The sequence below is a fragment of the Nicotiana tabacum genome, chromosome 17 (assembly GCF_000715075.1).
Source record: "Nicotiana tabacum cultivar K326 chromosome 17, ASM71507v2, whole genome shotgun sequence".
In the NCBI taxonomy this organism is placed as follows: domain Eukaryota; kingdom Viridiplantae; phylum Streptophyta; class Magnoliopsida; order Solanales; family Solanaceae; genus Nicotiana; species Nicotiana tabacum.
In genome coordinates, this window is record NC_134096.1 from 33,149,288 (window position 1) to 33,163,259 (window position 13,972).

Genomic DNA, 13,972 nt, shown 5'->3' on the forward strand with positions numbered 1-13,972 from the left:
CGCTCGAGGAAAAAGACTTTTGTATGAATTTTTTCGAATCGAGCCCTTTTATCATTTGCAGAGCCCCCGGGATTTGATCGACCCTAGCGTTATACGTTTTCATTTTTTTGTCGTTGGCTTCGACTCGTTTTGTGAGTTCCACGAGTAATTTAGCAATTTCAGGAACGGTCCCCGATTCCTGCTCGTTTGATTTCACTACGGCGGTAACCGTTCTGGGCGTGACTTCTCGAAGAAGCGGATTGGAGTTCGGTCCGCTTTGTATATGAGTTCGGCTGTGCAACAGAGCTATCTCTGTTTATTGGGCTTGTAACATTTCGAAAATCATACGCAAGCTGGCCCCGATTTCCCCCGTGCTGCAGGTGTCTCGGGCTATGGGTCGAGCACCGCCCTGAACGCTTCTTTCCGGTTCAGAACGCTGATTCACTTCTAGAGATATTTTTGAATTGATATCCTATGGTACTTCGGCTCGAATTTCGGGCTCTTCGATTCGAGCCTCGTTGCCGTTGTCAGGTAGCCTTCCGGCCCCGGGCGCCAAGTTGTTGGTTTCATCTTGAAGGCCGGCTCCGAGGTCGATAGGTATAGCCATTTTGAAGTTGTAAACTGGAGAGTACTGTAGATTTATATCAAACAATCACTGTTACCCTTAGCCCCACGGTGGGCGCCAAGCTGTTTACCCGAAAAATCGGATAATGTTAAATTTAGATATGATTCTAAGGGTATGCGAGTTCCTTTGATACAAAATGACAATACATGTATTTTTGCTATAAAATGGGAATGATGGACGAGAAGACTGAAATGAGTTGGAAAAACAAGCACAATAAAATCTTGATGTATCTTGGAGGACCTGTCTCTATTGCAATCTATCTCTCTTTTTATAGTAAAGGATCACTGCTTTATCTATAACAACATAATAAAATAATACATATAGTGGAGGACCCATGATGGTTTGTCTCTTCCTTGATTCTGGCCAAGATTCTCTCCCTCGGTGCGGTTGTAACGGCTCTTGTCTACGAGCTTGGCACTGGCTCGAACTCGGTGTTAGATCGAACCCCAATCTTGGTTCGAGCTCGGTTCTGCTTTGGGGCATCAATATTCGGGACCTGTATCGATCAGTGTTGCCCCGTAGTCCGATTCTGACACTGGCTCGATAATGATATCGAGTTTTGCCGTTGATTGGTCTTATAGCTCGAAGCTCGATGTCCCTACTTCGGAATTCGTCCGAGCTTTCCTTGTGGATACCCTTCGATTGAAACGACATTGTCTCGACCGATCTTTATGACTGAGAATCGGTTTCGACCGTACACAGCAATGTATATTACTAAGTCCAAAAGCACCTAGGTGGTTTATTTATTCTATATTGCCATTGTACAAAAGTAGAAATGAGGTAACTTCGATACAGTTGACTTGGGATTGGCATAATGAATTTATCAATTACCTACAAGAGAGCGGCTCGGCAACTTAAGATCCGGTAAACCATGTATTGTTTTATTGAAGGAAAACTGTACCGGGGAAAATTTAGTGGTCCTTTAGCTAAAGTGCCTAGACCAGGAGAGAGATTATACGACGAGAGAAGTAAATGAAGGACATTGTAGCAATCATTTTGGGCCAGACCTTTAGCTCAAAAACTCATTACAGTCAGATACTATTGGCCTCCAATGCAGTAAGACACGAAAGAATTTGTCAAGAAATGTAAAAAATGTAAACATTTCGCCCATATACTACACCAGTCGGGCCGAGCCACTCCATTTTGAAATCATTATAAACATTCATTTAAGTTTTTAGATTATGCTTTAGAAAAGCAAGCATTTCAAAGATTAAAGTCTTAATTATCTCGAGTTCAGTAAGTCCCTCAAGCACTAAAGGCTCAAACCCCGTCTTAAATGACATCCAATGGTCCCAATCTATGTAACACATTGAATAACATGATCAATTATCCTATCAAGACCCATTTTATAGTTTTTAAGAAAAAGTCAAAGTCAAATTTGAAAGTCAATTCACAATCAAATTAGTCAAACCCCGAAACAAAATGTAGAATCAGATTATCCATTAGTTCACCATCCAATTCCATGAATAGATTCATGATTAGGGTCGATTTACCCATTCAAATCTAGGATTTACTATTTTAGGTACTTCGATAAAACATCTCCAATTCCTATCACTCGATCTTATGTTTTGAGTGTCAAATACTACTCAAAGAGGGATGTAGAATCATTGCGTTAATCCATTAGGCGATGAATCCCCAGTCCAAGTAGCTAAAGTTCGTGGCTGAAAATGAAGCATGTCCTTTCATATTTAAGCCTGGACACCTAGCAATCGCGATTGCAGTCACGTCTCTACTATTGTATAACGGATCTTGCCTAATTTTGGCGTTCGCGACAACACCTTCGCTAGTGATGATAACCCTAGGATGGGCCATTTTTCACGTTCACGAGCTCCTAATTGCTACCATGGTCAACAATTGGTGGAAGTGACTGATACAATAAATGTGATTTCAATTTTGATTATATAAAGTATTGGTGAATTCTTTTTATTTTTATTTTTTGGAAAAGAAAGTACTGTAATCATTCTGTATAATGGAGATAGGAGGAAAGGAATGGACAAGATTCTAACTTTGGACGCAATTGTCCCGGTAACATGCATTTTAGAAGCGTCACCCGAGAAATGCGGCTACTTGATCACATATTGTTTAAAAATTCATTGAAAATATTATATCTCATATTCTTTTAAAATGACTTTTCCACCACTTAGAATTTTAAGGATAACGATTTGTTTTCTTTTTCTTTTTTTACTTTGCTTCATATCTATAGATTGAAGTACAATAAACATCTTTGTACTATGATTATGTAACACGAAACCCTCATTTTTTGAAACCAAGATCTTAACTCCATTAATCTTCTAATTACTGAATATTCTGTAACGATGAATTAAAGAAAAGTGATGCGTAGTCTCAAATACTTTTATGGGTAATTTTTTTTACTACTTTTCTCTAAGTCTATTGTGAGACTACAACTATGTTTAGCATTTGCATTACTTTTCACAACTCGAGTAATCTCATACTGCAAAGAAATGCTCCGTCAGTATCTTTTCTATTTTTTTTAAAAAAACTCTTTTGGCCTTTACAAGTTAGTTTTAAATTTCTATGGTTAAAGTCTCCCATTTTTCATCATTAAGAGAGTTAAATACATGTCAACTGATGCCAATACTTTGTAGTATTTAATTATAGATTGTATAATATGTAACATTTGAGATGGAAATAATAGTAAATAATTAAAAAAATATCTGGAATTTATTTTTCTTAATGTATGATATTACTCATAAACTTTTTGTAAATACAACGCTTGAAATTCAAAATGTATATCATGTTAATTCAGGTAAGAGAAGAGCTAATAAGAAGAGTTTGGGTAATGTATTGTCACTTAATCTTTCCAACTAATAATAAAATTATATAAATATTTTTATCACATTAAAATAATTGAATTATGTATGATAATTGCTCAAAAAATAGAAATGTCCATAAGGTCAAATTAACAAAAAATGTAGAGTTAGGAAGAGAGAGAGAACAAAATATATGTTAAAGTTAAAATAGCACAAACAGTTGCATTGATTTGATCCGCATGATGATGTAAATGGAGGCACACATTGAAAATGAACCAGCTCAAAGCCCTAAATAGTTTAATCAGATTATTAATACTACTACTACTTGTTTAATTAATTAAAATACTCCCTTTTATATTATCCCCACTTGTTGCGTATGGAAATGAGCACTTTTATGTGAAAAGTCAGCGACCTCCCCTTTCTTCCTCTCTTCAGAATATCCATCAAACCATTTTCTCTCTCTCTTTCTTTGCTTTCTTGAGAAGAAGAAGAGGAGAAAACAAACAAAACAAAGCATTTGTTTCAATATTCTCTGATCTTTTGCTTCTTTGCAAAATTAGCCACAAGAGTACAACAAGTCTTTCTTAGCCTAAATATATACAAGTGCATGTTCTTTACGTCTGTTTGGTGCAAAACATACCAAACTATTCTTTGTGGACTATCAAGAATAGGTCAAATCAAGAATCTGCTGCTGCTTAACAATTCTTTCTCAAAGTCATACATAGAGAAAAGCAAAAATTAAGGCAATTATAGCTAGGCATGTGCAGCAAGTTCCAGCTGCAAAAAACAACCATGGAGAACAATTATCAAGGTGATTTAGCAGATATATTCCTAGGTAGCAGTGGACAAAATATAAGTGGTGCAAATAATATCACCACCACCTCTGGTGAGTCATCACCGACTGTTACTGCTGCTGCTGTTACTGACGGATGGCTAGGTCAGTTCCCTAGCTATCCGATAAATTATTCGGCCTCTGGAATTGAAGAACCGTCAGTTCAAGATTTTGGAGATCCGTTTTGTAACTTGAGAGATCCACTTCTCCATGATCTTGATATGATGCCTGCCGGTTCCAACTTATTCATCTCGAACAAGGACAATATCAACAATAACAATGATAATATTAGTCTTTTTGGACCGAAAATTCTTGAGGAGACTGAAATGAAAAGTCGACCAACAGGCAATATCTTTTCAAGGATGCTTCAGATCTCTCCTACTACCAAGTTGGCGGCGATGTCACCATGTAATTCTCCGATGACTGCTGCCGTAGCCTTGCAACCGCCCTCCACTGTTATTGCTACTGGTGGTGCATTAGTTGCTAATGATGCAATTATGTTTCCTAATTCTTCTAAAACTTGCTTAGTGGAAAACTCTGGCTTGCAGATCTCATCTCCGCGAAATACGGGTATCAAACGAAGGTGAGTAAATTCTTGAAAATTAATATACTATACTTGAATTGAAAATTCTTACTATATTTTATGTAATGCCCAGATCATAGAGTACTGCAAATTGTGTAATTTATTTCATACGAACATGATTGATGCCTAGTTTTAAGAGATTTTTATGACTTCACCTTTTTTCAATGAGCAAGCAGAAGAAAGGTAGAAAAATCATGTAAACAGTATATACTACTCCTACTATGTAGATTTTAATGAACCATATCAAACATAGGGTCCTGAGTGAACAATTGAAAAAAAAAAGAAGGAAAACCAGAATATATTGATATGTATATATGCATGAAATCCGGGTGATATTTCCCATCTAAATTAATAAAAGCATCTAGAACTACTTCTTCAATCACAGACTTAGCTTTCAACTTGTTTATCTTTCTTTACTTTTTAATCGAAAAAACTACCAAGAAAGGGGCTTTTCAATTTGTGTCCATCACTTTCAGCTAGAAATATTTCCATGATTACCTCTTGTCAACAAGAAGTAGAACAGTTTTGACACGACTGAAAGTAAAGTCGATCGATTTGAAATCAATCGTCTAAATACCAAAGATTTCATTTGATGCATCCAAAATCTCACACACTCACCAGGAGCCTTTTAAATTTTCAGTCAACGGTATTGAAAATGAAAAGAAAAATACAAATAAGTCCTGCATTAGTTGATACAAAAGGTTTCTTGATGTATTAGGGTTTATTATGCAAAAGTGAAGTATATATATTTTAATTTGCAGAAAGAGTCAGGCGAAAAAGGTGGTATGTATACCAGCACCAGCACCAGCAAACAGCAGGCAAGGTGGAGAAATAGTTCCATCAGATCTATGGGCTTGGAGAAAGTACGGTCAGAAGCCAATCAAAGGCTCCCCTTACCCAAGGTCAGTAATTACTCATACTAAGCTGAAAGAACACAGTTTCTGTACATCTGCACTGACAATGTGTTTTACTCTAAGAAGATTTTGTGTTTCCTTTGTGACAAATTGGGAATTTTCTTTAGAAATCACCAATTGTTTTTTATCGTCCGTAAAGACTTCTCTGAACAAGCAAGCTTTTGCAAAGTCCAATGGATGCTTTTAAGCTTCTTTGGAAATTAAGAGATAATACTACAATTATTATTGTTTTAAGTGATGAATTTAATTGTACTAATAAAAATTCCAATGATGTTCTTCTGATTAATAAAAACCCAAAGTTGCAATTATGATGCAACTCATCATTCATCTTTCATCCTCGAAAGATTTACGTGAGTAGAGTTCATTCACTTCAAAAATAATAATACTCCCCCCTTCCAATTTATGTGAGGCACAAAGTTTTAAAAAATGAAAATTTTGGAATTTGTGGTCCTAAAAAAGTGAGAAAAGGATCCAAAATATTTGTGTGGTTATAAACTCTTCTAGTTAAGGGTATAATTAGAAGTTTAAGCTAAATTGTTTCAAATTTAGAAATGAGTCATTCTTTTTGGAATGGATCAAAAAACAAAAAAAATAGATTCACATAAACTGGAACGGAGGAAAAAATAATTAATGAACCAATACACTACTACTACTATCTTCGGTCCATATTTAATATTTTTGTATACCCCTTAGGAAAGACAGTTAATCATTAGATTAGTATATGTTTTGTCTGAAAATTTTGGAACAAATACAGGGACTCCATAAATTAATATTTAGAGTTTTGGTCATCTGAAATGAATGCAGGGGCTACTATAGATGCAGTAGTTCTAAGGGATGTTCAGCAAGGAAACAAGTGGAAAGGAGCAGGACAGACCCAAACATGTTAGTCATCACCTACACTTCAGAGCACAACCATCCTTGGCCAACCCAGAGAAATGCCCTCGCTGGCTCAACCAGGTCTCAGCCTAATAATTCCAAACACACTACTACTTCAACCTCTAAGAACAACACTAATTCAAAAGATGATGAACAAAACACTAGTACTGTTGCACAAGTGAATATTTCAAAAGTGAAGGAAGAGGTGGCTGAATTACAAGACCTAAGGCATGATCATCATCATCAGCAACTTGCTGTGGAAATGCATGATTTCGAATTCTCTAAAGACAGTTATCAGCCAATATTACCAGACTCATCATCGAACCACTCTCACGAGGATTTCTTCGCCGATTTGGTAGAACTCGAAGCTGACCCTCTAAACCTTTTGTTCGCCAAAACTCTCTCGGGAGATATTAATGAAGCGGGACAGAAGAAGGCCATTGATGCGTTCAACTTGTACGATTGGAGTGGAAACAACAACAATAAGAGTCAAGCCGACCCATAACAAGATTCGATCAAACACAGGGAAAAAAAGAAAATAAAGAAGCACACTAAATCTCACTTGGTACATATTCTTGACTAGTGCTATAGTTTCTTGGGTGAGAATTTTCTGCAAGGTCGTGAGAGCATAAGCCAAGTAAAGAGGGATTGATATCTCTTGGCTATAATTTTCCTCCTCTTTTTTTTTTTTTTTTTTTCTTTCTGTTGTGCATTAATTTGGTGTAGCTAGCCTAGTATTGCTGCATACTGTACAAGTATCACTTTTTCATAATCTTGTCTTCTGACTTAGCAGAACAGTGAAGAGATTAGGAAAGGAAAAAGTAGGAAAAGGAGTGCTGGTTGATTGGGAGCAGGGCCTACGAGAGAGAGTCCTCCATTCCTTTTGGGAATATTAGTGGATGGGACAGAAAGCTGAGGAACAGAAGGTTTCAACAGTTAAAAGCTAGCTAAGCAAGTACATCGTCTATCGGATCAGACATGACCAGATAGAGGCGATTGACGTGCGATGGAACTCCCATCTTTTTAGTGGGATAAATAATTGAAGCCTACTCCCCTCATTTACCATACGCTCCAACAAAATTGAAAAAGAAAAATAGGAGGACCCAAAAAGCTTCTCTATTTCCTTTCTTTCTTACTGATTTAACAAAAATGTTTATTTAGAAAGAAAGGATCATGGTACTAATTAAATAATAAAACTGAGGTTTAAAAGGAATTCTTCTTCTTTTGTGACATGACAAAAGCGTTTAAGGTGGTCATGTCTGAGGTTTTTTGAGAAGATACGTTGACAAGATGCAAGCTTCGGGTTCCTCAGCTTTCTGTTTGTTAATTCCATTATATTATTTTAGTTGTGTTTGTTTTGGATATTGTATGTAGTTTACGAAGCTTTTGAGATAAGTTAGAAGTTTTTTGTTCATATTTTTATTTTTCCCTAAATATAATAATTTCAGTCAATCTTCTATTATACTCCATCCGTTTTAATTTATGTAACTCATTTGATTGGGCACATAATTTAAGAAAAGAAAGAAGATTTTTGAACTTGTGATGTAAAATGAGACACATATATATTGTGTGGCTATAAATCATTGCATAAATATAAATTGTTTCCAAATAAGGAAAGATATTATTCTTTTTGGCATGAATTAAAAAGGAAATATGTTCACATAAATTAAAACAGAGGGGGTATGTCGAAAGAGAGAAAGAAAATTCTTTTTTATCATTTATATGTAATGACCCGACTAGTTGTTTTGAGTTTTAAGATCATATTTCCCTATTTAATACTTCCTCTAGGTTCATTTGATGTTTTATGACTTATGGATATGGCTGGTACAAGTCCCGAGAGGTTCCAGAGTGATTTATAATACTTAGGGATCATTTGGCAGGATATATATTAGGGAAAATAATACATTATATTAGCTTTGATATTATTAATACATTGATTGGTAGTGTTTTTGACTTATGTAACTAATACAAGTATTAGTTATACACCTTATTCAGTACTATTCTTATACATATCAAATAATGGCATTAGCAATACTATGATTTTTAATACATGAATAAGCATGTATTAAAGAGAGAATTCTTTTTTATCATTTATGTGTAATGACCCGACCAATTGTTTTATGTTTTAGGATCCTATTTTCCTATTTGATACTTCCTCTAGGAACATTTGATGTTTTATGACTTTGTGGATATGGGTGGTACATGTCCCGAGAGGTTCCAAAGCGATTTACACTTCTTAGGGATAGTTTGGTAGGATATAGTAGGGAAAATAATACATTGATTGGTAGTGTTTTGAACTTATGAATAACTAATACAAGTATTAGTTATACACCTTATTCAGTACTATTCTTATACATATCAAACAATGTCATTAGCAATACTATGATTTTCAATACATGAATAATCATATATAAAGATAGAAATTCTCTTTCAAAACCTTTAATAAACCAAACTATATAGTTGATAAGAAATAAATCCATCATAACTCATCCCAGCGTTAATAATCCCAGCGTTACTAATACACCCTATTGAGTACTATTCTTATACACCTACCAAACGACCCCTTAGTTCCTAACTAGGCATTAAGTTAAGAGAGTTAACTAAACTCAACATTTTAGGTAAACGAGGTCGAATTCGTGATTTAAAGTTCCTATAGGTTCGTATGATAATTTGGACTTATACGTATCTTTGGTTTAGCAGTCGTGGGGCTCATGTGTGATTCAAACATATCATGTGAAAGTTGAAATTTGAACAGCTTAAGAAATTTCAAAAGTTCAGTTTGGACCTTAATTTCTAGTTGTGATATTTTTGTACATATTTTTATCCCTTGGATAAGTTCGTATAGGGTATATGTACTAGTTGGGATAGTTTGGAGGGGTCTCCAGGAGGCTCGGGTGAGTTTTGGGATGCTTGAAGAGAGATTTGGAAGTGAAAAGGTTGTATAAAATGCATCATAGTAGAGGCCAAGGTGGATGTGAAATAGTTGGGATGGTTTAGAGGGGTCCCGATTGACTCGGGTGAGTTACGGGGTGTTTGAAGAGTGATTAGAAGTAAAATATTGCAGAAAAATACATCAAATGTGGAGGCCAAGGTGGATGTCCTTTGTTGCAAGCTAAGATGAGGACTGAATCCTGGACGCTTCGCGTCCAACACCTGGAGCTGGAATTTTTGCCTTTTGCTATAAATCTTTATTTCGTACTTGGGCTTTATTTTATCATTTTGGGAGCTAGGGAGCTCGGATTGAAGCTATTTTCGAAGTAATTTTCACTTAAGACGATGGGGTAAGTGATTTTCACTCAAACCTGTAATTATAACATGAATATATTATAGATTTTTCCTTAGAATCAAGGATTTAAAAAGACAAAAATAAGATGTTTGATTTGAAAGTTAATAAAGTGTATTTTGGGATTTTGAACACCAATTTAGGTTCGGTTTAGAAAATAATTATAAATTTAGACTCGTGAGATTATGGATTAATGAGATTCGACTTTTATTTTGAGATTTGACCAAATGAGCCCCGGGTTGACTTTTATTGACTTTTAAAATTTTGTTAAAAGATCAAAGTTTTATCACTTGAAATTGATTGTTATAGAATTATTTGTCTTCCTTGGGTAAGATCGGGCTCATTTGATGGATTTAAGGCTAGAAAGGGTAGATTTTGAAGAATAAAGCTAGTCTGGGATAAGGTAAGTATCTTTCTTAACCTCGACTTGAAGGAATTTTTCCTAAAATGAATGTATGTTCTACATGCTACGTGTTGGGGGCGATTTATATGCAAGATGACATATGCGGATACCGATATTATACCATGCTTTGGATAGATTTTAGGATGTTTATTCCTTATTTTGGCATATGCTTTTCTTTGTATGTTTCACTTGATTTACTTGTGTATGACTCTATGAACATCTTCATTTGCTAGTATCATGTTATAAGCACCTGTCTTATGCTAGTGTAAACATGATAGGATATTGTATGCCATGATTAGTTGTTGTATGACTACTTGATCATCTTATTCATGCTAGAATAATATTATAGGCATCATTCACATGATATTCAACATTATGAATTGTATGTACTTGTGTTACATGGTAGATCTATATAGTCATACACTATTTCCTTTTAAGTACAATGATAGCATATAATTTTAGCTCTCATTATTCATCTAAGGTTGTTCGGGGGTTTAGATTTTACATTCCTGTTTGTGGTATTAGTTTGGACATGTGCATTTCACATTCCTATTTCGAACGTATAGATGTTAGGCTCCTGTTGCATGTGGATATGGATCGGTCTTGTTACAACCCAACATCTACTAGTCATGATGGCACCTAACCCAACCCGCTAGGCAAGCCAAATAATAGCCAACACAACTCAAATAAGAATAACAGGAGTCAATGAATAAATAATTGAACTTCAATATAAATCCCAAGGATTGATAGTACAAGTCATGAGCTTCTAAGACTTAGAATTTACAAAGTTGGTACGAAATAAATACACCATCCGTCCAAAATATACATAAACAAATTTTCAAAATCTAAAGCTACCAAGGACAAGTGGAAGTTATCACTGGAACGCAGGTACATCTTCAATACCATCTCCCGTCTTACACAACAACATCAACTCTAAGATCTGTACGCAAGGATCAGAAGTGTAGTATGAGTACAACCGACCCCATGTACTTAATAAGTAACAAACCTAACCTCAGGTTGAAAGCAGTGACGAGCTCAGAAAACGGTTAGTGTCCAACATCAATAGCCAATGACATTTCATAATAATGTAAAATAGACAAAACATAATAACTTAAGATATACTACGCTCAACTCCTTCATAGTTACATGAGAGTAAACATGTTTTTCAAATCTTTCAATGAGATGAATTAAACATGAGTTTATCAAAAGAATTGTGTTTTTCCCAATTACAACATCACATAAGCCCTTTTTGTTTACCAATTATCATGCAGAAAATACATCTCTATGCCTACACGAAAAGTATACATGCCAAGTAATCCAGTGGCATATCACCGTCTAGCATGAGAAATATACATCTCTATGCCTACATGTCAAATATACATATCAAGTAATCAAATGTCATGTTATAGTCTAGCATGAGGAAGGTATATCTCTATGCCTACGTGTCAATTATACATGTCAAGATATCGGTTTCACAGTGGTATCATTAAGTACACAATCTTAGCACACTCCAGGTGGCTGACTCAAATGCCCCAAACAATATCACTGTGGATCCATCAAAATAATCATACTTAGCACTGTAAGGGGTCATTTGGATACGGCTTATGCCGGAATAAGTTATGCTGGGATTAGTTATGGTAGGATTAGTTATCATGTTATTATTTTTTATCCATTGTTTGGTATGTTGTATTAAAAATGATAATTGCATAATTTCTTTGAAGAAGGTATAAGTTTTTCCGACACTAATTACCCCACTCTCTACAAGGTATAAGTTATCCCGGTACTAATTTTAATCCCGGGTTAACTTATACCAGGTTTGCTAACCAAATAAAGTATTAAGGTGGTATTAAATTTAACACTGTGCATGCGCCCACTGCTGGCATGCCAGACTCTGGAAGGGCGGATCTTATCCAAGCGCTAATCATAATCACATAGCCCAAATAGTAGGGCCTAGTGCACGCGTAGCCTTAAATCAATATAGCTTAGCCCAATGTTGGGCATGTGATACACGTCACCTCAATATTAACATAACCATTGCGGCATGCAACCCGATCCATATTTCTATATCAATACAGCTCTATAGCCCACATTAGTCATCAATCCGTTCAAGTCTAAATGTGCAGACATCTCACAGAAATAAAATCCAACAATATAACACGGAAGATCACATGTCTCAAATATAGTTCAAACTTGTGTCACGTACAAGGACACCAATAATATGTGCGGCGAAATATCAAAAGTGCACAAAGAAAAAGATATAACATGCAGATGTAACTATCACGACGGTACAATGTGACTACAGCTAAGGCAATAGCTCAACATGGCGAAAATAGCCCTATCATGACTCAAAAACATTGAGCAGGTAGCCTAGGCATGATTTCTAGCATGAATAATATACCACGTAGTCACATAAATGGAGAAAACATGATATCAAGAAAGCATGATGGCAAAACAAGGCATATAATAGCCTAAGAACTATACGGATCATGAATACCTATGTGCATGCACCCGCGCCTGTCACCTAGCAAGTGCGTCACCCGCAACCCATCTTATATATCATAGTTCTCAGGGATATTTATCCTCAAATCCAAGTTTAGATATGTTACTTACCTCAAGCAAGCCAAATCAAATACCGAGAAAGCCAATCAAACCTCTAGAAATGCCATCCCGCAAAATTAACCTCCGAAAGGCTCGAAACTAGGCAAAAGCAACTCAAAAATATCAAATAATGCTATAGGAAACAAACCCAAGCGATAAAGGTCGAATCTTTAGTCAAATACTCAAAGTCAACCAAACAGTCAAACTCAAGATTTCTCCTCAGAACCCAACAAAACTCACCAATTCTGATAATCCATTCGAATACGAGTCCAACCATACTAATTTCAATCAAATCTAATTCCAAATCGATGTTCAAAACTCAATAATTAACTTTAAGAAAGTTTAGACAAAAATCCCCAATTTCTCCTTCAAATTCATAATCAAAATGCCAAAATCAAAGATAGATTCATGAAATATAATTGAAAACGAGTCAAAATACTTACCCCAATTCATACGGTAAAATCACCAAAATTCGAGCTCAGAAATCAAAATATAATAAAATGACCAAAACCTTCGAAATAGAGTACTTACAGATCTGCTCTAGATATACTTTTCGCGAACGTGGAAGAATCATTGCGTTCGATATGAACAAAAAATGCACTGCCACAAAATGTCTTATGCGTTCGCAACACTCCACATGCGAACGCGATGCCCACAGACACCACACTACACGGATGCGACCTCAGAAACGCGAACGCAAAGCTCAAGTTTGACAGTCTCTACGAACGCGTCTTAACACTCGCGAATGCGAAGAGATAATACAGCCCCATCCAATTTCTTCTAAGCGATCGCGATCCTAGCTCCGTGACCACGATGCTCTACAGATACACCAGGAATCAACAACACAAAATCCACCTGAAATGGTCTGCAACCACCCCGAAACTCACCCAAGCCCATCGGGACCCCGTCCGAACATATCAACAAGTCCCAATATACAACATGAACCTATTTGAGGCCTCAAATCACCCATAAAAATATCAAAACCATGAATCGCACCTGAAATTAAACTTAATTGTAAGGCCCCATAAAAGTTTACCTAAAACCTGGGATTTCATGGTGCCGAGATAGACTTATGTATTAATGATTGTAGAGATACAGAATTTTTGGG

The 13,972-nt window shown here is 35.8% G+C and overlaps 1 protein-coding gene across 2 annotated transcripts; it reads left to right on the top strand.

Moving 5' to 3' along the window:
• Positions 1-3,749: 3,749 nt before the first annotated feature.
• Positions 3,750-7,994, top strand: LOC107793050 (putative WRKY transcription factor 14). Of its 2 annotated transcripts, XR_001649636.2 has the most exons (4): positions 3,750-4,790; positions 5,552-5,692; positions 6,509-7,145; positions 7,374-7,994. XR_001649636.2 is itself a non-coding variant. In XM_016615329.2 (3 exons), exons 1-3 carry the CDS (start codon positions 4,135-4,137, stop codon positions 7,083-7,085), a joined length of 1,374 nt encoding a protein of 457 aa, XP_016470815.2. In that variant the 5' UTR covers positions 3,751-4,134; the 3' UTR covers positions 7,086-7,346. The 2 variants fall into 2 exon arrangements, 1 of the variants encoding a protein (XP_016470815.2); XM_016615329.2 differs by lacking the exon at positions 7,374-7,994 and having other exon boundaries at positions 3,751-4,790; positions 6,509-7,346.
• Positions 7,995-13,972: the final 5,978 nt, after the last annotated feature.

Bases quoted from the DNA above. Each gene is read 5' to 3' on its own strand.
- LOC107793050 (XM_016615329.2), top strand. From the start codon at position 4,135: ATGTGCAGCAAGTTCCAGCTGCAAAAAACAACCATGGAGAACAATTAT. The intron at 4,791-5,551 runs GTGAGTAAATTC...TTTAATTTGCAG, and splicing joins AATACGGGTATCAAACGAAG to AAAGAGTCAGGCGAAAAAGG. The intron at 5,693-6,508 runs GTCAGTAATTAC...AAATGAATGCAG, and splicing joins AAAGGCTCCCCTTACCCAAG to GGGCTACTATAGATGCAGTA.